The sequence below is a fragment of the Mesitornis unicolor genome, unplaced genomic scaffold (assembly GCF_000695765.1).
Source record: "Mesitornis unicolor isolate BGI_N332 unplaced genomic scaffold, ASM69576v1 scaffold14141, whole genome shotgun sequence".
In the NCBI taxonomy this organism is placed as follows: domain Eukaryota; kingdom Metazoa; phylum Chordata; class Aves; order Mesitornithiformes; family Mesitornithidae; genus Mesitornis; species Mesitornis unicolor.
Genome location: NW_010161775.1, coordinates 5,322 through 27,565, shown reverse-complemented (window position 1 = coordinate 27,565; position 22,244 = coordinate 5,322). Strand labels below are relative to the sequence as shown.

The 22,244-nt window shown below is 53.5% G+C and overlaps 1 protein-coding gene across 1 annotated transcript; it reads left to right on the top strand.

Annotated features, from left to right (window-relative positions):
* The first annotated feature begins 2,565 nt into the window (after window positions 1-2,565).
* Window positions 2,566-21,563, top strand: L3MBTL1 (l(3)mbt-like 1 (Drosophila)). The gene is made up of 21 exons (XM_010193445.1): window positions 2,566-2,701; window positions 4,790-5,013; window positions 5,739-5,883; window positions 6,015-6,153; window positions 6,971-7,094; window positions 7,732-7,819; window positions 9,920-10,011; window positions 10,623-10,727; window positions 12,160-12,295; window positions 12,804-12,895; window positions 13,941-14,092; window positions 15,067-15,143; window positions 15,595-15,680; window positions 16,250-16,360; window positions 16,643-16,757; window positions 17,013-17,112; window positions 18,021-18,218; window positions 18,548-18,594; window positions 19,510-19,667; window positions 20,499-20,561; window positions 21,429-21,563. Exons 1-21 carry the CDS (start codon window positions 2,566-2,568, stop codon window positions 21,561-21,563), a joined length of 2,523 nt encoding a protein of 840 aa, XP_010191747.1.
* Window positions 21,564-22,244: the final 681 nt, after the last annotated feature.

Genomic DNA, 22,244 nt, shown 5'->3' with positions numbered 1-22,244 from the left:
CTAACGTTTTGTGATTCTGTGATTCTGTAACACCATGGAAGCCCTTGACAAGAGGTGGGAGAGCCCTGGGAGTTGCTGGCTTTCAGCTGTGGCAGTGATGTGCTTACAAGCTCACACCAGCAATGTTCAGGCTGCTCATGTGTGGCCTTGGAATAGTTCTGGGTCTGTCTCCCCAGTGGGTCTTAAAAGGAGAGAAACATGGCTTGAGACTTCTGTAAGCATAAGGTTTTGTGGTGTCCAGGACCTCAAAGTCTTTGCTCTCTTGTGGGATTGAGCAGGACAGGGTTGATTGCAGAATCTGTGCTCCTCCTGTGCCCTTAGGTCAGGAGCTGGGGCAAGGTGTTAGGAAAAGGTTTCTGCCAACACAGAAGAGGTTGGTCTGGCCATAACTGCTGGGGGAAACATGGACGCGGCTGCTGAGGGGCAGATGAGAGGAACAGGTTTGTTGTAGGGCAGGGCTGTGGGCAGGATGGGCTCCTCTGCCTCTCCCAGGCTCCTTGGAGCTCTGAGCTGGGCTGCTCAGCTGTGGTGTGCTGAGGGGCCATGACCTTTGCTGCTGCGAGGCCTTTCTGAGTAGGTTGTTGAAGGAGGTTGAGTCCTAAATCTGGGTTATTTGGCTCTTCCGGTTTAAGGAACAGAGCCACAGTCAATAATCCACATTCGCTGTGTTCACCCTGAGCTCATCCAGCACAGTCTCAGCAGCACTGGCAGGCAGCCCCACAAGGTTTTGGAGAGTGTTTGGCGTGTGAGAATTACTGCTGGTTATGTCCTGTGCAATTATTTGATATTGCACTCACATCACAGACTGCTGTACAGAGATGGCTTTGAACATCCCCCAGCTTGGGCTCTGGATCCAGTTATTTCTTTTCCTTTCTTGGCATTTTCAGTCCCAAGTTCTGTTTAAATTAAAAAAAAAAACAACCAAACAAAAAACACAAACAACCAACCCAAACTGAACCAAACAAACCAAAATAAAACAACAGCATACAGAATGAAGAGCTGTCCTTGAAACATTTGACTGAAGTGATGAACCAAGGATAAATACCAGATTTAAGTGGCAAAGAAAGTGGGTAGGTTCCTCCTGGGTATTAGGAAGCACCAAGACAGGTTGGCTGCCAAATTCAGTTTGGCTTTCAGTTGGAGTCCACTGTCCAGCTGAGTTACTCAGTTCCTTCAGTTCTCCCAACACTTAACAGTGCTTTTCTGATGTTGAACCTGGACGGCCTTAGAGGTCTGCACTGGGTGTCAGTTGAACATCAGGTATTTCTGATACCAAACCTGGCAGCGCTGTAGAAGACAGGAAACAGTAAATCTTCCCCTAACAGGAACACACCACCCCACTCTTTACCCTTTGCTTGTAACGCCTTTATCTTAATGTCTCAGGTTTTAAAATTCCAGACTTTGTTCTATGTAGCCAGATTCTTTAACTATGCTTCACTGAAATGCTAATCCTGTTTTCCACATGGGTGCCTTCTCTTTCAAATTTGGGTTGCATCAAAAGCACCCAAGACAGGAGCATGGTTGCCTACTGAGCCCCATAGCAGCCATGCCCAGCAGCAAGTGCTGTGGCGAGGGTGTGCGAAACAAGGCAGGTCCAAAATCCTTCCCCAGCCCTGTGTCCTCAACTGGGACCATCATTTTCAGGAGGCATGGAGAGGTCTGCCTTCCCTGAGTGCATCTGATAACGCTGCTGGTTTTCTGCTGTGCTCTTTGCAGGCAGGCCCTGGTCTGGGGACATCCTGGTGCAGGCAGTGTCCTGCCTGCTGGGGCACGGCAGGGGCCAGCTGCTGCCCCAGGGACAGGGGATCAAGGAAGGCAACTGGCAGGGCCACCATGGCCAGACAGCAGCGGGAGCCCAGCACTGCTGTAGTTGACATAGACAGGCTGAGGGTGGGCTGACATGGAGCCCCTATGGAAGGCTGCTCAGGGCCAGTAAGGCCCAGTAGTGCCCTCAGGGCCCTGGCACCTTGCCTCCTCCTTGAAATTCATGGCTAAATGGGTTGAACATCACCAGTCCTGTGAGAAACTCAGCTGCATGCAGTGGACTTCATGTTCTGCCTCCCCTCTCATTTAACTCCTGGCACTGCAAAATTCTCAAGATCAGGGGTAGCTGCCCAACAGGAGAGCTGGAAGGGGAACGTCAGGGACCTCCGTCTTCTCTAGGGTAGGATTTGCCAACACTCAGTCACACTCTGCAGCAAAGTGGTGTAGGCCCCAGTGGGAGCCAGGAGCAGCTGTAGCTTGTGGTGGACCTGCTGTGCTCGTACGAGCTGATGGTGGTGCCAAGTAAGAAAAACATCTCAGCATTTGCAGGCTCTGAGCTGGGATCTCACAACAGGGGCTTCACTGGATCATGTTGGTACCAGCTGTGACCTTCATGCTATTCTCTGTTGGGTTCAGTGGACCTTTAATTCATCTTGCAGAAGTTTCTGCTGGGACATGGTGGAAAGGGAGGGGCCATCCTCCACAGTGTCTTTCTGACTCCTTTGTCATGTTTGTACTTGTACCCAACTCCATTTCTTTCTTGCTGATTTGCAGGGTTTTGCTCTGTGCCCAGACAAGGTGATGGACAGCAGAGCAGAGATGGAGGTTGTGAGGAGCACGAAGGGGAATGCCGCTGGGGACGTCAGCGTCCACGTGGTCACCACCGAGAGCACTGTGCAGAGCACCCACTTGCCAACAGCTGCCTTCATCATACCAGGTAGGTATGTCTTCTCTGACTGGTGCCTCCCCAGCCTTCTCCCCCCACATTGATACCTCTCAGTCCTTGTATAACTGTGCTTCTCCCAAACCTTGGGAGTCAAAGCCATGCTGCTGCTGCCATCTGTTTTTTGTGGCTGTCCCACATCAGCTGGACGATTTGTGGCCAATGAGTTGTAAACCAAAGCCTTGATGTCTGGGGCCCTGTGCCAGTGCAGCGCAGTGTGCTGGGTGCCTGCTTTGCAGGGCATGTGGACTCCTGGGCTGCTGCATGATCACAGAATCACAGAATATCTCAAGTTGGAAGGGACCCCCAAGGATCATCGAGTCCAACTCCTTGCTCCTCGCAGCACTACCTAAAACTAAAGCACATGACTAAAAGCACCGTCCAGACGCTCCTTGACCTCTGACAGGCTTGGTGCCCACGGCCCTGGGAAGCCTGCTCAGGGCCCAGTTGCAGTGAAGACCCTTTTCCTAACGTCCACCCTGAACTTCCCCTGCCGCAGCTCCACTCCATTTCTCGTGTCCTATCGCTGGTCACCAGAGAGGAGAGAGGTGCCTCCCCCTCCGCGGCCGCCCTTGAGGAAGGTGCAGACTGCGATGAGGGCACCCCTCAGCCTTCTCTGCTCCCAGCTGAACGAGCCAAGCGACCTCAGCCGCTCCTCGTAAGTCTTGCCGTGAGACCTTTCACCGCCGTGGCCGCTCTCCTCTGCACACACTGCAGCCATTTGCTGTCTGTCATATGTTGGGGCACCCAGCACTGCCCCCAGCACTGGAGGTGGGGCTGCACCAGTGCAGCGCAGAGCGGGACGATCCCATCCCTCGCCCGGCTGGCGATGCTGGGCTTGGTGCACCCCAGGCCATGGCTGGCCCTTTGGCTGCCAGGGCACGCTGTGGGCTCCTGTTCAGCCTCTTGTCCTCCCATTTATCCATAGAACCAGCATTACCCTATCCCAGAGCACTTCCTTGTTAAATGTCCCAGTCTTGGTGACTGCCCAGCTGTCGAGGCTAGGTCTCTCTGTAAGGCCTCTCGACCCTTGAGGGAGTCCACAGTTCCCCCTATTTTAGTGTCATCGGCAAATTCTCCTAATGCCCATTCAACACTTGTGTCCAGATCATTTATAAAACCTTTAAGAGCTCTGGCCCTAACATTGAGCCATGCAGAACCTCACTGGTGGCTGCCCACTAGACTGATGTAACCTCACTTGCTGTAAGTCTTTGAGCTCAACCCATCACCCAGTTGCTCACCCATCGTACTTTGGACTTGTCTAGCTGTGTGCTGGACATTTTGTCCAGAAGTGTAATGTGAGAGACAGTATCAAAATCTTTGGTAAAACCCCACATCTGCTGGCTTCCCTTGGTCAACTCGATGGGTGACCTTGTCATAAAAGGAAATTAAGTTAATTAAGCAGGACTTTCCCCTCATGAACCCCTGCTGGCTATGACCAGCGACTGTGTTGTCTCTCAGATGTTTTTCAATATCTCCCAGGATTGCCTCCATAATTTTAGGAGGCACTGAAGTGAGACTGATAGGCCTGTAATTACCAGGGTCATCCTTCTTACCCTTCTTGAAAATTGGGACAACAATTTTCGGCCCAGCTGACCGAAGTCTTTCAGGAAGTGTGTGAGCAAAGCATGGATGTGTGTTAGGTGAGATCAGGGCTGTTCTTTAGAAGCAAATCTGCCTTTTTTTTCTTGCTCCTGGTGCCTCGGTTCCCACTGCAGGGAGGCCCTAGGCTGCACAGTGTGTTCCTTTGAAATGAAACTAAACTGGAAGATGCAGTCCAGGAGCTCACCACACTCCTGCCCCACCAGAGCATCCTGGTCGTGGGAACAGTCTGAGGTTAGGCTGAAGTTGGAACCCTGGAATGTTGGTAGTGTTGGTTCCAGCCTCCAGAACAAGCCATTGCTGGCTGCAGATCTTGCTGGCTCACGCTGCCAGCTTGTGGGTGCTTTAGCCCACAGCACTGAGTCCTCAGCTGGGAGACTGTGCTCTCTGTCATTTTGTGCTGCCTTTGAGCCGTGTTTGCATCAGTTAAGTGTTCTGTGTATGCCTCTGGTTGTTTGTTTCCTTTCTTCCCTTCTCAAGCAAATGCCACTACCATCAGCCTTCCCACGAGCACCTTAGAAATTCAGCGATTCCCCCGGGAACCACAGAGAAGCACAGGGGCTGAGAGGCCAGAAAGGGGAGCAGGGAGTGAGCCCATCACAGCTACTGTCATTCCCCAGATCAGCGGGGTGCAGACCTGCAGCACAGTCCGTGTGCTGGAGTGGAAAGATGGGGTGGCTACTTTGCCTGGGAGTAACCTGCGGGTAAGTGTAGCCCTGGGCCACCGTGTTTGCCCCCCCTGCCACTCCCCACAGCTGCTCGCCCTTGTGCCTGTGCCAGGCAGGGACCACCAGGATGTGACGTGGCCCCTGGCAGCACCCACACCACAGCTGGAGGCTCCGTCAGCTCTTCCAGGCTCTTATGTCCCGTCCCAACTTGTGAGCTTAGCAGAAAGAGCACACATATGGTGCCTGGGGGGCTGCAGCAGGTCTGCCCTGCGCAGAGAGGCAGAGGGATGCTACATTCTCTGCAGGGCATCGTTCCTTTCCAAGCTGTGCTGTGGAGTTGGCTCTCACCAAACTCCTGCACTCACCCTGAAAAGAGTGGCCTTGCTCTCCTCAGACAGCAGGTGTCTTTAGGTACCTCTGGGTACATGATCACGTGCACAAAATGCACAAATTTCTCAGCTGCTACCCAGCCTCAGGATGCCAGCCATCACCCTGCCTCTCGTGCTGGTTTCACCCAAGTGCAGGCAGTGTCCTTGCCCTGGCAGGCCCAGCGGCCAGCGCAGACCACGGGGAGGCACAGCAGGATGGGTGATTTTGGAGGTACGCTCACCTCTTGTCAGAGGAGCTGTCCTCTTGTTGGACGCACTAATGACCCAACCATGTCCCTCTCATTCTCGGAGCTCACATGCCTGCTAGCTATCAAGTTACGTTTCTGTCTTCCTTTTTAACAATTTCTCCTTGTTTTTGGTTCGATGACATAGTTTCGAATAAATGAGTACGGGACACTGAAGGTGGTGAGTGCTGATAAGATGCCTCCAGTGGAAGCTATAAAGGAGGGTCACACAGAGAAAGATGGGAACTCAGAGGTGGCACCCACCAGCAGGGACAATCCTACTGTGGCTCAGGGTAAGGGCGTCATGGTGGTACTTCTGGGGTGGTACCATCACCCAGCAGGCACTGTCTGGCAAATATCTCCTGCTTCCTGCTCTTCTCTTGCTGCACCTTGTGCCTCACAGCTCCTCCTCTCTCTGACTCAGATATGCCGGAGCAGACCAAGCTGCTAACAGCAGAAAGCTTGTGCCACTGTGATACCTGTGGCCGGAGACACGTGTCGGATGGAGCCCGGGAAGGCAGGGGCTTCTGCAGCGAGCACTGTCACCAGCAGTTCAAAGAAAGGTGAAGGGAGGGGAGTCTGCTCCATGCAAAGTCATATCCATCTGTCTGTCTGCCCTCCCTCCCCTGGTCTGCATGCTCTAGGAAGGGATGCAAGCGCATCTGTCTCTGGCAGGTGCTGGGGCCCCCACTTGTTTCCCTCTTTCCTGTAGGCAGAGTGCCCTGACTGCAGTGTGGTGGGATGAAGACTTGTCCCAGTGGACAGCAGGAAGCATAGGAGCCAGATTTACTCCTGCCCAATTTGTTGCCTCATAAACTTGTATCTGCTGCAGCAGGAGGTTGCTGCAGTGAGGGCTTCCAGGCTGAGCAGCCGTTCAAGGCGTGGGTCATTTCCAGCCCCTCTGCTTACTAATGTGTGACTCCTGGGACTCATTTTCCAGCGTCTCTGTGTGACTCTGATGCAGCTTAGAGCCCTGCTACGAAACTAGACTGCTTTTGATCCATTGCTGGGCTCAGGTTTCTGACACCCAAGTGTGCGAGGGTGATCCTGGCCTGTACTGTGGTTCTAACCTCTCGACAACTTTTGCGCTAAGGGGAGCGTGTACATTAGGACAGATGGGAACATGTGTGAGTAAGAAATGGGGTGATTTTAAATTGGGTGCTGTGAGGGATTGTCAGGCAAGAAAGTCTATATATTCCACTGCCAGATAAGCAGAGTTCAAGACATTAATGTTGTCATTCATTGCCATCGTTCAAACATAAAACACAATAATTACAGTTTTTCTACAGTTGTCTGTAAGTGATCCTTCAGCAGCCACTCCCCTGCCAACACCCCAGCCACTGCCACGTACTGTGCTGCAGCGATTTACTCTCCATGCAGGTCCGTCATTGTGGAAAACTCTGCCAGCAGCACCAATGCCACTGAAATCCTCAAGCCGGTGAAGAAACGAAAGAGGAAGGACTACCAGAGCCTGTCGGAAGAGGAGTACGAATCTGAGCAAATGGTGAGAAGAGGGCAGGGAGGCCGTGTATGTGCACGTGCCATTGTCACGGGTGGGCCATGGGCCAGCCCTGTATGCCCTGCGGGTATGCACAGTTCTCGGTGGTGCTTTTCAGTGCTGTGTCAGCTACGTGTTGAAGGGGTAGCTTTTTGGCTGTTAATGCCAAGAAGACTTGAATGTGTGGAGTCATCGGGGCTTTTGGACAGTTGGCTGGCTGTTGGGCATGTTGAGCACCTTGCGTTAGGCGGTGCTAGGCATGGTCTGGCTGGGCTGTAGGTACTGAGCACTCTCAGCTGCTCTCTTCAGTCTGAGTTACCAAGTGTTGAAGTAAGACAATGTCTGTCTGCATGATGTGGGGAAGGGAGAGGGACTTTGAAAGGCAGGGAAGCTTGGCTTGCCAACCCTGACTGAGAAGATCCACTCCAGGTGTGATTGCTACAGCTCAGCACCAAAATACCCCTTGGGTTCCCATAATCGGATCCTTTTGGCCACCCATTTCTAGGCCAAGCATCAGTCAAATCACAGATGCTGTGGAGGCACAGTATGGCCCTTGGCACACGTGTGAAGGTACAGCACAGCACAAATCTCTGTGCAGACCTCCAATGTGATGAGTCTCTGTTTTGCCTGTTCTCATGTCTAGGATGAAAAGCAGGAAGAGAGAAAAAACTCTGTGGAAGACGCTGCCATCAACAATCCAGAACCTGATGCGTGGAATGGGAGCCAGCACGGTACGGAGGGCTGGGTGGGTGGTGTGGTGAGCACTCCTGACATGGCTGTGGGGTCCCGCTGTGGGTCTGGGCCAGCATTTTGGTGCTCCAGCAGAGTCAAACACTCAATGCAGTATGCACATGTTCCTGAAGGCTTGTGAGCTCCTCTGCTTGCATGATCCTGCTCTTGCTGTCTCTTTCCATTTCTCTCCTTTCCTCTCTTTCTCTCCATGGGAAGGGTGCACCTTTACAGATACGGCTGTGTCTTCTTCAGGCATTGGGCTGTACTGTACAGTGCTTTCTGGTCCCTCCCCTTGGGAGCTGAATTTTTTACCTGCTTATGGATAGCATGTTTGCTCCGAGAGGCGCTATCCTGAGCAGTAATGTGACCCTGTGCCACACCTGGCTTTGCCCCACTTGGGACATTCTTCCCTTACATGCTCGGGAGCCCACAAGTTTGTTAGCTGCTCCTGTAAGTCTGGTGCTACTGAAGCTGGGGATCTTGTGGGGATCTACCCCTGGACTGTGTTAGAGGAGATCTCAAATGCAGAGCTGTCGACACAAGGAAAGGAGACAAGCTGAAGGATGCACTGGTAGCTTGTTTGTTTTTTTTCCCTGCAGTGCAATGGGGGTAAGGGTGAAGGAAGATTTTGGAAAACATTGCAAATAAACATTTATAGGAAACCTTTTGTCTTTGAATACTGAAAGGTCATACTCAAAATCATTTTAAAATGAAACTGCTTATAATTCTCTCCATAGCCAAATGTAGGGACAGGAGCAGGGGCCAGATGTCACTAACCCCTGATGTTACACTGAGTGAACCACTGTTAAAAAAGGAGTCTCATACTCACTTGCCAGGTCCTTCTCTCTACAGTCTGAGCCCTGGGTACATAACCTTCCCTGCAGCATACAAGTAAGCAGCACTGAGCCCTGTTATTTCAGCATTTTATTTTCTCTTTATCTTATAAGTACATCAACAAACAAAACACAGCCCTGGATGTTTCAGTGCAGCAGAGTCAGTGTATGCTCTGAGTGTATTTGAAATTCTCCAGAAGTGCAGAGCTTGTACTCACGGATTCCCCAAACATGTCTGCCACTTCTTTACTATGTCCTGGAGAATAATAAAGGTGTTCAGCACTCTTAAGTATTAGCAAAGCGTTGAGATTAGTAACCTTGCTCACTGAAGCTCAGCTTTAATTTCTTCCACAAGTTTCTATTTTTCAGTCTCTGCTTCCCCTAAGCCCAAGGTATGAAGGAGTTGGTTGGTTTTTCCCCTGCGTTTCTGGCCTGCCCTGCCCAACGCTGTCTGCCATGGCTGACCTGTAGCTGTGAATTATTCAGTGCTGGCATAGGCACAGCATCCTGGAGTCCCTTCAGGTGCTACAAAGCAGGGAGAGAAAGAGACTGGAGAGCAAGAGTCTTGGGTTGTGTGCCTCAGGCAAGGCCTTTATGGCCTTCCCAAAGAGGTCAAAGGCATGAAGGATCACCTCCCTACCTATGAAGAGACAATGCTTGCTTCTTTTCCTGAATACCATAGGGGTAAAGGCATCTCTAGGGCATCATGGTGGCCCTGCTGTGTCCAGGGGCGCTCAGGTGGTTGTCTCAGAGCAGAGGATAGCAGAGCTGGTGCCTCTGGAGTGGTGGTGGGAGGTGAGCCCGCTGCTGGTTTGACTGGCTGGGAACCCCTTGCGGCTTGAAGTGATTTCCAGACTTCTGGATGGATCCTGCTGGCTGTCCCGAATCCATCAGTGCTGTGGCCATTTTGGCTGTACTGGCTGGAGGAGGACTGGTTGTAGAGGTTTCCTGATGCTTTGCACAGGATGGCTTGTCCCTCAGACTCCTTAGGTGTCTTACCTTGAGGACTGTACAGCAACAGAGGACATTTGGGTCACAGGGACCTGTGTGAGAGGGGGGGCCTCTAGGCTCTGTCTCTCCTCGGGCAGCTGACCAGGTCGGTGCTAAAGCTTCGCAGGGATGCAGGACTGTGCGTGAGAGTGGGGTGCAGCCCCACTGGGACCCATGCGCTCGCCTGCTCCCCACGCTGCCCCAAGGCAGGCAGGGATGGAGGCTGGAGCAGACCCTCAGCAGCGCCTCTTGTGTGTGCGTTTGTGCTGCGCTCAGGTGCCAGTGAGGAGAAGAAAGAAGGCTGGTCTTGGGCGTCCTACTTGGAGGAGCAGAAAGCTGTCGCTGCCCCTTTAGATCTCTTCCAGGATGTGAGTTGGGATTTTCCTGTCTTTTTCCCTCTTTCATCTTCTATTTTCTTTCCCTTTTTTTCCCATCCCTTCTCCTTCTCTCTTCCTTGCTTCCCTATTTTGCGGGACTCTGAGTGATAAGCAAGCTCCCATCTTCACCTCCAGGTGACCAGGCAGCCTCCAGTTTTGATTTGTCCCAAGTCCAAGTCCCCAGCAGGGTGTTGTCCTCTGCCCCAAGCACCCCACATTTGCCTAGGACACCCCTGTGGCTCTGGCAGGGTGGTGGAGCCTTTCCAGTCCTTCCTTGAAGCCACATTGCTGTGCTGCACCCCTGTTCCCAGGTCTCTGCTTGTGCAAGGAGAGCCAGGCCTGTGCCCCACTCTCCCAGCTGCAGCCGTTAGCCCAGGCACACCTTGTCCTGCCCTGCCAGTAGCAAGAGCCGCCAACCCACAAGGAGGTAGAAGAATGTGTTTTCTACAGGAAAAGGATTAAAATGTGGATGACAACATAACTTGTGGCCCATGATCTTCTGATCACAGCAGCTCCCGTTGCCTGATGGTTGCTCCTTGGGATGGTTTTAGACTCCGCTACTGTGTTGTTTTTTTACATTGTAGTTTAATTTTTGTTTCCAGTACCAAGTAGCTTCCCAGCACAAGAATGGCTTTAAAGTGGGGATGAAGCTGGAGGGGATTGATCCGCAGCACCCGTCTATGTACTTCATCTTGACAGTGGCCGAGGTAAGACGCCTCCGGTTCCCATGGTCCTTGGTTTCTGCTCACACCCTCGCAGCAGGAGGCTCTGTGGGAGGGAGGTGGTGCTGGCTGGTCCATGGAGGAGATGGGCTATAGGCCCTCACCTGCATGTCACTGCATGAGAGGAGCTCAAGCACCTCGGTGTCATGGCTTAACCTGGCAAGCAACTGAACACCACACAGCCACTCCCTTACTCTCCATCTCCCCGTTGGGAGCTAGACAAGACAGCCAACATCCAAAAGGGGGAGAGAGAGCCATCCCCAGTGAACTCCCCAGTTTATAGTGAGTGTGATGTCTGTGGGATAGAGCACGTGCTATTGGTCAGCTTGGAACACACCTGGATCATCTGTCCCAGCAAATCCTAGGCTTTCATTTCCCGTCATCCTCTTGTGCAGACAGAAGGGAAAAGCAAAACCAAAACCAAAAGAAACTATAAACACAAGTGCAGGCAAAAGACTGAAAACCAAACCTTGAGTTAGTGTAAACATCAGTGTGTTACCATCTTATTCTTAGTATGCATCCAAAACGAAGTGTTACCAGCTGCTATGAGGAAAATAACTCTGTCCCAGATAAAGCTACAATACCAACTGGTTTCCACTAAATCAAACACTGCAATTCTCTCAGAAATGCAGTTCTGCTTAACAGAAAATGGAATTCTGTGATTCAGTCCCAGCAAAACCAGGACACACGGTCAAGCAAACGGTGAATTTACTTCCAGGTCATAGGAGCAGGAGATGGTGCTGTAGAGCAGCTGTGGTGCCCCAGCCTAGTTGGTCTTTCCATCACCCTGACACAGCAGTGCCATGGAGGGAGAGACTGGTGGTGGCAACAGCATCTTATCTTAGAGCTGATGGCCCTCAGACAGGTCTGAGCCCTTGAGATGGAGAGTGTGGAGGCAACCCATTGCTCTTCCTTGTGTCCATGGAGTCCATCTGTCAACAGAGCTCTCTGCTTAGTCGTGTGGCAGCCAAACCAGCCTTACCTCACAGTGCTCCCAGGCAGCCAGGGAGATCAGCTGTACAACAGCGACTGCTGTTGTTGCTGCTGGAGAGATTTCACCAAAGCAGCATGGCATTTAGGCAAAATCCCTGTGCCAGCATCTTCCCCAGGTACAGGAAAGGGAATCCTTGCACTTGCTGGACCCAGCAAGGTGCCCCACTGTGGCATCTCACACATGAGCATGAACCTCCCTTCTTAGGGCTGGCCTGTGGTGGCCTTGCACTTACATTGTTCCGTGCAAGACACCTCGTGGGACTGGTGTGTGCCTCTGGATTTGGGCACTGGCCTGTGATTGACTCTTGGCTTCCTAAGTGATGTGCTGAGATTGTGTGTGGGAGGGGACGTGTGTGTGGTGCTCAGCCAGGGACAGTGGGAGGTTTCCATGGCCCTTTCCTTTTCCTGCCCTCCATGCTGGTAGGTGTGTGGCTACCGGATGCGCCTCCACTTCGATGGCTACTCTGAGTGCCATGATTTCTGGCTGAATGCTGACTCCCCTGACATCCACCCTGCTGGCTGGTTTGAGGAGACAGGGCACAGACTCCAGCCCCCAAAAGGTAAGAAGTTAGCAAGTCTCAGTTGGTGGGTCCTGTTGAAAGAGGGGGACGAGCAGCAGGCCCCCAAACACAGAGCTGGAGATGGGGACAGGGTGGCTCCATGGAGCCAAGGAGGGGATGCTGCTGTGCTGGGGAGTTCCACAGAACAACCTCTCAGGCACCCATCACACTAAAGATCTCTCTCACTCCAGTTTCGGGGCAAAGCCCTGTCACCCTGGACATCCCAGTGCCAGGCTGGAGCCAGCGGCTGTTCCCCATGGCAGGTGGGACTGATGCTTTCCAGAGAGGAGCTGAGCTCTGGATTTCCACTGCTTACATTTCCTAGCACTCACTGGGCCTAAGCCAGGGGCTTTGGGTTCCCCAGGGGTGCTTGTAGACCCTGTGTGCCCACAGCAGACAACAGCTGGCAGGGTGAGAACTGGTCAGGAGTGGCTGGGCTTAGCCTCACCACCTCCTGGCTGCTCTCTGTGAACTCGCTGCTCTCATTTGTCTTCCTGAGGGGTTGTAGGTTATAAGGAAGAAGAATTCAGCTGGACAAACTACCTGAAGATAACAAAGGCTCAGGCAGCTCCTAAGCACCTCTTCATGGTCCAAAACACTGTGAGTAGCAGCTTTTCCTTCCTGCCAGAGCCTGCAGGTTCAGGTGGGACTTGTTCCCCTCCAGCTGAGCCTCTGCCAGTGCTGGGCTTCTCTCTGCCCACCCCACACTTCTCAGGCCTGTAGTGCAGAGGGCCAGGAGAGTGCACTGCTGTCATGACTTAATGAGATGTGACACTCTTTGCTGCTGAGGATCTGGAGGCTGGATACTGGTTTGGTGTGCCCAAAATTGGCGTTGGTCTGATTGACTGTTTTGTCCAGGTCAGTCTCATGAACAGTTAAATCTGTTGCAAAAGCGCTGATGAGGAGAAGTAACTCCTGCTCTCAACAATTATTTTGTCAAGACCTCTAGTTATTGTTTCATAAGTCTAATTCTTTTGTCTCTGTTTTGTGTCTTCATTGTTTCTGTCTCTGCCTTTATTTTTCATTTGGCAGCTTGGATAAGGAAAGTGGGAGTACAGCGGAGTGCAAAGTGCTGGTGGTTCCTCTGTCAGTTGCAGAGGAAACTCAACCTGCTGATAAATCAGCCTTTCTTAAGTTATTTGTTGTGTCTAAACCCTCCTGCCCATTGCTGCAACAGTCCCATTAGTGTGTGGGATGCAGCATTTTGCACAGATTTTGGATCCAAGAAATAAAGACAAAGTAGAATAAGGGCCCCATCACAGCTTCTTCTGCCTAGAACATTGGTTGCTGCTAACACTGGAGGAGCATGACCACACACAAGTGTTTTGTGCCAAAATCTAAATCAATGTAAGTTGGAGGCTGTTTTTCTCTTGGAGGTTACTGTTTATAGAGTATCCTGAGGGTCTGAAGATTTCTTTTGCTCTTTCTTTGTGTGACCAAGCTGAGTTACTTACCCTCTGTCTCTTACATGCACAGCAGGGCACTGCCCTTCTGGGATCCTAAGTGGTCCTGGGGTTGCCTGGAGCCCCAGTTGTCTGGATTTGGGAGGTTTTGCGCAGGTGCCTCCTTGCACCAGGCAAGGAAAGTGGTAAAGAGGGTGCTGGGACCGCAGCTCTGAAAGAAATCTGCTCCTCTCTCCTCTCAGCATGAGGCTTCCCCGGGCTTCGAGGTGGGCATGAAGCTTGAAGCTGTGGACCGCATGAACCCTTCCCTGATCTGTGTTGCCACAGTGACTGACGTGGTGGACAATCGCTTTTTGGTGCACTTTGACAACTGGGATGATACTTACGACTACTGGTAAGTACACAGAGGCTCCTGGGGAGCCAGTGCTGAGGAGATGCCCTGCAACGGGGTGCTCAGGAAAGCGTGGGACAGTCCCAGCACACTGCTGCAAATGGCCCCAGTGAAGCAGAGCATCACCCCCCTGTGCTGGAGGACAAACCTTTACTTGTTCCATGTCACCTCCTGGGACATTCCCATGGCCCTGTAGTTTATGTGGGGCAAAGACGGGCAAGATCATATGCTGTGGGCTCACCCTGAAACCCACCTGGGAGATGGGGCCACCTGCAATGCAAGAACTGAAGGCCTGATCTTAAAAGGAACTCCTGCATCTGTAGGCAGGGATTGTGGCTGGGGAAGTGTCCCAGTTGAAGCTGGTTAAGGCCAATTAAAATGTCCAGTTGGCACAACCAGGGCCCTGAGAGCAACTCTGCTTCCTTTGTGGCTGCAGCCTTCTCACCTTCTTGTACCTTTCGCCCCAAGGAGCTGTGGGGCTGCAGAGGTTTCTGTCCCTGGCTGCTCCTTGCTCGCTGGTGCAGGACAGCTGCCTGCTGTGTCCCAGGGCAGACCTGCAAAGCAGCAGCACCTGAGTGTGCTGTGACCTACTGGGAGCCATGACCACGACATGAGTCTATGATTGCTCAGGTCTCTCTGCTCCAAGCTCTGAATTGCATGGCCTGTCTCCCTACTCACAGCAAAAGGTTGCGGTTCCTTGGGCAGCTCTGTGGCAGGGCTTGCACCCAGGATGTGTTCATATCCTGCCCCTCTGAGCTGGAGTCCCTATGCTCTAGCCCTTGCCTCGCCAGGGCCTATGGTTCCCTGGGTCACTCAGGGACAAGGGTGCTGTAGAAGACCGCAGCTTCTGCAGGGGCATTTGCTGGTGGTGCAGTCCTGGGGTGCTGCCCTGCCCTGGGTCCCCACAGCTCACACTGTCTGGTGGTGATGAGCCCAGGTATCTCAGCCCTGTGTAAGAGTTTGGGTGTGTTTTCTAGGTGTGACCCCAGCAGTCCATACATCCACCCAGTTGGATGGTGTCAGGAGCACGGCAAACCCCTCACACCTCCTCAAGGTGAGTCAGTGGCCTGGGAGTGCAGCCTTCACTGGCCTATCTCCCTGGGGACAGGCTTCCCCAGGGTGGCATGGGGAGCCTGGGGGTGCAAACCCAATGGCCCTTGCTTGTCTGCAGGCCCAGGCAATTTCTTTCAGCAAGGCCACAGCCAAGGGGGAGGCACGCTCCTGCTGAGGCTCCTGTACACATGCTCAGGTGCTGCATGGTGATTGTGTTGGGCTGAATGGAGACACGAGGAGGGCCCACGCTGTCTGTGCAGGCCCATGTGTTTCTGCTTCCTTGTACCCTGGATTTCATGGTCCATGAGAACGTAGTAGCACTTCTTGATGTCTCTCAGGTTCCCATGTGCCTGGCAATAGACTTGGTTGGTCCTTCAAGGCAGTAGGACATTCTAGGGTACTTGACATCTTCCTGCAGGTGAGTCTCACCTTCTGCATCTTCCCCCTTCTAGATTATCCTGACCCTGATAACTTCACCTGGGAAAAGTACTTAAAGGAAACTGGAGCATCCGCTGTCCCGGCTTGGGCCTTTAAAGTGGTGAGTGCTGCAACATCTGCTCCACTGTGCCTGGGCAGGAATTTGGGTTTTCTGCCTTGTCAGGTCCTTGCTTTCATGAAAAGTCAGGTAGCATTCAGTATGCTCCTGCAACAGGCCTGCGGTTTGGATCTACGCTCAAGGTTCAGAAGTCAGGGCTACCCTGAGCAAATAGTTCAAAACTAGGAAAAATGGGAAGTACGACCATTCCCTCGGCTAGACAGGAGCTGGCTGATGGAAAGTCATTTAGGCTTGCTTGATAGGCTTGCAGTTGTCTCCAACTGCAGCAACGACCACTGTGTCCAGCCAAGTGTGGCTGCAGTATAAATCCCCAGAAATTCACACTTTCTTCCCTTGGGCACAGCTTTCCCACCTTGTTAAAACACAGCCGAGATCCATGAGGGCTGTCCCCAGTCCCTCCTGTTGCCACTGTGAGCTGGGATGTTTCTTACCTGGCCAGGCCAGGACTGGGAGGTGGGCTTGAGCACACTCTGCTGGGAAAACTGCGGAGGGATGCGGGACCTCAAAGCACAGCCGTGCTCCATGCTGACCTGGGTTCTTCCTGGCTCCAGCGCCCACCCCACGGCTTCCTGGTGAACATGAAGCTGGAGGCAGTGGACAGGAGGACTCCTTCCTTCATCCGAGTGGCCAGTGTGGAGGACGTGGAAGATCACAGGATAAAGGTGGGTGCTGGAGTCTCAATGCTGAGCCTCTGTCCAGGCACTGAGCTGGTTTGCTTCTGCCCTTCCCAACTCACTGCCAGCTGCTGTGGTAAGGAGTGTGGAGGTCTGTGGAAGCATGCTGGGGGACGATGGCAAATCTCAGTGCCTGGCTCAAGATGTGGAGGAGAGCCCTGTGCTGCAGTTCAGCTCTAGCTTGCTGCTGACTGTCAGCTTGAAGAGCTCCAGAGCTCCTCAGGGAAGTGCCCTGAGATTGAAGGATGACATCTTTACTTGCCTTCCCAGATCCATTTTGATGGCTGGAGCCATGTCTATGATTTCTGGATTGATGCAGATCATCCAGACATCCACCCCATAGGCTGGTGCTCAAAAACTGGACATCCGCTGCAGCCTCCTCTCAGTAAGTCCTGCACCTGGGTCGGTCCCTCATACCAGGGCCCAAGTGTGCCAGAGCCCCACTGTCACTGCCACCTGCCCAAGCACGGAAGTAGGAAGGCAAGTCCTGACTGAGCATGGGCAGGGAGGAAGGGCTTTTCTGTGGAGTTGTCAGTTGGAAAGATCCTCCCTGTTTGGCACAGGCAGGGAGCCCAGAGCCCTGCCTCTGTCTGGGGCTGCAGCTGTGAGAATCTCTCTCCTGTTTCTCCTCCTGGTCTAGGGCCAAAGGAATCAGTCTCCTCCGCCCACGGCGGCTGCCCAACCCTGGGCTGCAAGAGCATCCCTCACACCAAGAGCTCCAAGTACAGCTTTCACCACAGGTGAGCTCTGCAGTGCGGCTCAGAGGGACACAGCTTCCCTGCTGGCCTGTGCTGGTCCTTCCTCGGCTCCTCTGCACCCACCACCCCCACCAGCAACCAGCTCTGCCCTGTGCTCACTCCACGCCTGGCTCTGCCACCTGCTTAGGGACAGCCCTTGCTCTCCCCAGGCCAAGCCCCAAGGCATCCCAGAGCCTGCAGCTAGCATAAATCCTGTGAGCTACTCTGTGCCTGTCCTGCAGCACTCAGAGCCCCTGAGGGTGCCCTGCTCTGACCTCTAAGATGCTGTTCACTCATACCAGCTTCAAGTCAAATGTTTCTCCCACCCCTCATGGATACGTTTCACCATGAGGTGGTGACTTGGCAGGTCCTGAGATGGAACAGTGCATCTCCTTCAGCTCAGACAGTTGCTTGTGTGACCTTTTCCAGGGGAAGCCAGGCACAGTGTAGTGCTGACCCCACTGTGACAGGCTGATGTCAAGAGGAATGAGTATGGTGGAGCATCAGTGAGGATGGCAGGTCTGGCTCCCAGGGGTTTCTCTACTGGCCACACTTGTGACACTTGCTTCCTCCTCACTGAGACTAGTCTGGATGCCTGTGGGGGTAATGAAGGGAAGATGGAGACACTGTGAACCCCAATTACCTGCTTGATCAGCACTGTGGTGACTTGCACACAGTCGCTGTGATGGCAGTGGAGGAGATGGGACGGGTGTTTGTGCCTGGAGTGACTGAGTGTGTCCTGCCCATGACTCAGCACCCTCACCTCAGGAATTTGTTCAGCACATCTTTATCTGCTTTCCATGGCCAGGACTATGGCTTCCCATGCTGGGAGTGGAGAGGTGGCCCTGCTGGCTTGCTCTGCTGTGCTGCTCTGAGCTGGGTCCAACGCTTGTCTCCCCTCTGTTCTCTAGGAAGTGCCCCACGCCAGGCTGCGATGGGTCGGGACACGTGACGGGGAGATTCACGGCCCATTACTGCCTCTCAGGGTGCCCACTGGCAGAGAAGAACCAGGGCAGGCTTAAAGCAGACTTGTCTGACACTGAGGCCTCAACTCGCAAGAGGAACCTGATTGGCTTCTCTCAGCGGAAGAAATCTCGTCACCATGGGAGGTAGGGGCAAGCCTGGTGAGCCCCGTGCAGCAGCGCAGGGCCCCTGTGCCGCGACTGCCATCCCTGGGAGGAATGGCCAAGCTGGAGAGGCTCCTTGACCGCGGGGAAGCACAGTTGCTGCAGCTGGCGTTTGTCCTTCCAGCTCTGTTGGGCACCTTTCTTGGTTTTTATTCCCACATTTTTGTGTCTTTAGCTGTCAACCTTTTGGGTCAGGGTCCGAGAGGTGATCCTCACTCCCACTGCCAAGGCATTGCTCTGTGTGGTGTGGAGGGGAGGGCCCTTGGGCCCAGTCCCAACCCAGTTGGAAATCAGTATTCCTGTCTCTTTAGAGGGCGACCTCCAAAGTACCGGAAGATCCAGCAGGAAGACTTCCAGAGTAAGTGCTGTCCTCTGCCGTGGTGTTACAGTGGGGGCAAGGCTCGAGGAGCTGGGATGGTGGCTGCTGGGAGGTCTCCCTTGGCTCGCTCTGTCAGACCTCACGCAGGTCAGCGCCAGTAAGGAGCTCGTGGTCGGCTTTGTTGTTGACCATCTGACAAGGAACGTCCCTGCCTCCTACCAGAGCTGTGCTAGGTCACTCGGTTTCTGTCTTGAATCTCTCAGAGCTTTAGGGCAGGGAATTAGGATCCTCTCTATGGCAGTGCATTTTCCCCAGCACTTTGTCCTCTATATACAGGGATGCTGTGCCTTCATCCTGTGGCTGCTGTACCCCAAAATATCAGTGTGGTTGTGAAGTGCCAAATTACTGCTGCAGCACAGAGACTGCTGCTGAACGATTTGCTTGGCATTTAGTTCTGATGGTTGACATAAGACAAGGACTGACATTTATTCCAGTCAGTGTCCATTTTACCATGGTCTGTCCTGCTGCCTACCCCAGCACAGGGAGGGAGCGAAGAGAATCTCTTCTATGGAGCCATCCTTGACTCCTTGGAGCAGAGAGCAAGGGAAAAACTTTGTTAAACATGTGCAATTAACTGAACAATACGGGATGACATTCTGGTGTGAAATTTGTCATTGAAGTCCAGTTCAGTGTGGAAAATGAATGACTGAAAGTGGTGAGAACAAGACAAAGCCAAGCTTGTCTCTAAACTTCTTCCCACCACCACCCCCAGTCCCACCAAACTGAACACTTGAATACACTGATATCCTATTGCTCTTGATAGCTCAACCCATGAGACCATCTGCTGCCAAGCCTGGGCCTTCCCCTGAACAGAGCCCTCCCCAATGCTTGTAGGATAGGACGGGATGTCCTCATCCTTCTACCTTGTATCACGTCTTGCATTTTTATTGCCAGCTATTTCTTCAGACAATATGCACCAGTCACTCTTCATGTCTGCCCTGTCTGCCCACCCCGACCGCTCCCTGTCGCTCTGCTGGGAGCAGCACTGCAAGCTCCTGCCGGGGGTGGCCGGCATCACGGCAACTACAGTGGCCAAGTGGACGATTGATGAGGTAAGATCGTTTTGAAGACTGCGTGGTGGCTCCTGAGCCACTGGCACGGCTGGGAGGGCTCTGCCTGGCACTGCAGTGCCATGGCACGTTCACCAGGCACGGAGGTGCTTCGGTGGCCGCTGCTCTGGGCTAGCAAGAGGGGGATCCACTGGACATTTTGGGGGTCCTGTGTGGGCAGCTGCATGACATGAGCCCTGATTGCAGCTTCTGGAAAGCACGTGGAGAACTACCAGGTTCTCGCTTGGCTTCAATGTGGCACTCGCCCAGGGCAAGCAGGTGAAGGCAAACAACACTCTCTTCTGTTAGCGTGTTACAGTTTTCCAAAGAAATCGGTGTCGTGTTTGACAGCTTTAAAAAAATTAAACCCTAGAGTCTGTGGATAAGTCACTTCCCTGTTTCCCTGGTAAAGAAATCTTTACCTCAGATTCTTCATTGTCACCTCCATTCACTTTCCTGGGCATCTGTGATGGCCTCTCTTAAGGCCTGGGTAGCTGGAATTGTGGCACCAGTCCCAGCAGCCAGCCCTGTCTGATTTCCCCACTACCCTCCTGGGTGCCCCCCTCCTTCCCTCACCCCTCAGTGGGAATGGTCTCGCTGTGCTGGAGATGGCTTCTTGGAGCCATCTTGGAGCTGTAGCATTTGCTGCTCTGGGGCTGGAGGAGGTGAACTGTAGGCATGGGAGAGTGGTGCCACTGCAGCCATTGTCCTCACAGTCGTGTGTTACCTTACAGGGAGCAAAATGTCTCTGTGGGATTCAGGATGTGGGCTTATGGGGGGTCTCCAGCCAGAAATGTTGCTTCTGTCTTGACATTTTTCTCCGTTTATTCCAAGGTCTTTAGCTTTGTTCAAACTCTGACGGGTTGTGAAGACCAGGCCAAGCTCTTCAAGGATGAGGTGAGAAGGGGATGGAGGTTGAGTGCAGGTGGTCAAGAACAACTGTTTGCAAGCAGAGCAGGGAGGAATTGGCCTTGCTGTGAGAGCGTGGCCAGCACCTGGCACCATATCAAGGAGCTGTGCTGCCCTCTTCTGCCAGCATGGGTGAGGGAGGGCCCCTCCGAGGAGGCTGGGGTGGGGGAACAGGAGGAGGATGGTGCTGCAGCCTTAATAACAGCACCACCTTCTGATGGAAGTGACTTACTCCTCCCCGTTCATCCTTCCCCATCTGCGTCCTCTCACCAGCACTGCAGTGGGGTGACGTTGCTGTCTGTCAGCCAGGTTCATCACTTTTAGACCCCTCTGGACAGACACGCAGAGGAGCATGCACAGTGCACCCAGGGCAGGCAGATCTGGGCACGCTGGGTGCAGCAAGTGTCCCAGCCTGTTGGTGAGTGGCCCCTGTGCTTTAAGGGTGCTCAGACATGCAGAGCTGAGCTGGGGGCAGCCTCCGTGTATGCCAGGACCTGGAGCGGGGAATGGACGGGTGTTTGCCCAGAGCAGGCAGAGTGTGGCTGTGTGCTGAGCCCATTGCACTGTGGCACAGGAGCCTGTGCCAGCTGCAGTGTGAGCTCCTGGGGTGGCCCCTAGAAGGGCTTCTCCCCCTCTCTGCCCTGTTCCTGCGAGCTCCCAGCTTTGGCTTATCTGGGGCAGCATGGGAGTGCAGTGGGTGGCCCCTGCCCTACCCCTTGGGACCGTCTGTGTCTCCTGGCTAAGGGTGAGTGCAACTGGGCACGTCCCCAGGTTGTGCCCATGCTGGCTGTCCCTAGGAAGTCACTGCCTGGGTTTTCATGAGTGTCTGTGTCCCTGCTCTCCTCTCCTCTCCAGATGATCGATGGCGAGGCGTTCCTCTTGCTGACGCAAGCTGATATCGTCAAGATCATGAGTGTCAAGCTGGGCCCAGCGCTCAAGATCTACAATGCCATCCTCATGTTCAAGAACGCTGATGACACCTTAAAGTGACTTTTCTTGGCCCAATGGGGACCATCCCTCAGCACCGGTGCTGCCAAACTGTCTGGTCAGGACAGAGATACCCCCCGACCAACCGCAGCTCATCATGTCCTGCTCATGTCCTCTCAGATGCCGCATCTCTGCTCTCACCTCAGTCCATCTCCCATCCTCTCCCCTCCACTCCACACTGACCTTCTCCTTCAGTGCTGGGTACAGGCTGACCCCAAGCCTTGGGGGTAGCTGCAGGGACGGAGGGTGGATGTGGGACCTGCCTGTCATAGCGCAACAGCTGCCCCCAAAGCCCTGCTGCAACTGCACTGACCTGAGGGGGTGTGCTGAGGGATGCGGGGGGTGTAGCAGCTGGGGGCTGCTCACTGAAGTCACCCAGATAAGGGGAAGGGTCTGACTGCCTTGCCTATGTGCTTGCACCCGTTTAAAGGCTGGTCTTGGCTTTGCTCAGCGGCTGAGAGAGTTGGTTTTTTTTCCTTAATGTGTTCCTCTGGGGGTCTTGTGCTAACGTCATTTCCAAGGGACAGTCTCAAGTTGCTTCTGCTCACTTTGCCTTTTTCTCTGAATCCTTTTGACTTTTCTCCTTAGGGCCAGGCAATTGCTTTGCTCTGCCCCTTCACCGCACTGGGAACCAGTGGCCCATCTCTTGCCCCTTCCAGGGAGCAACATGTCCTGGCTGCTGCT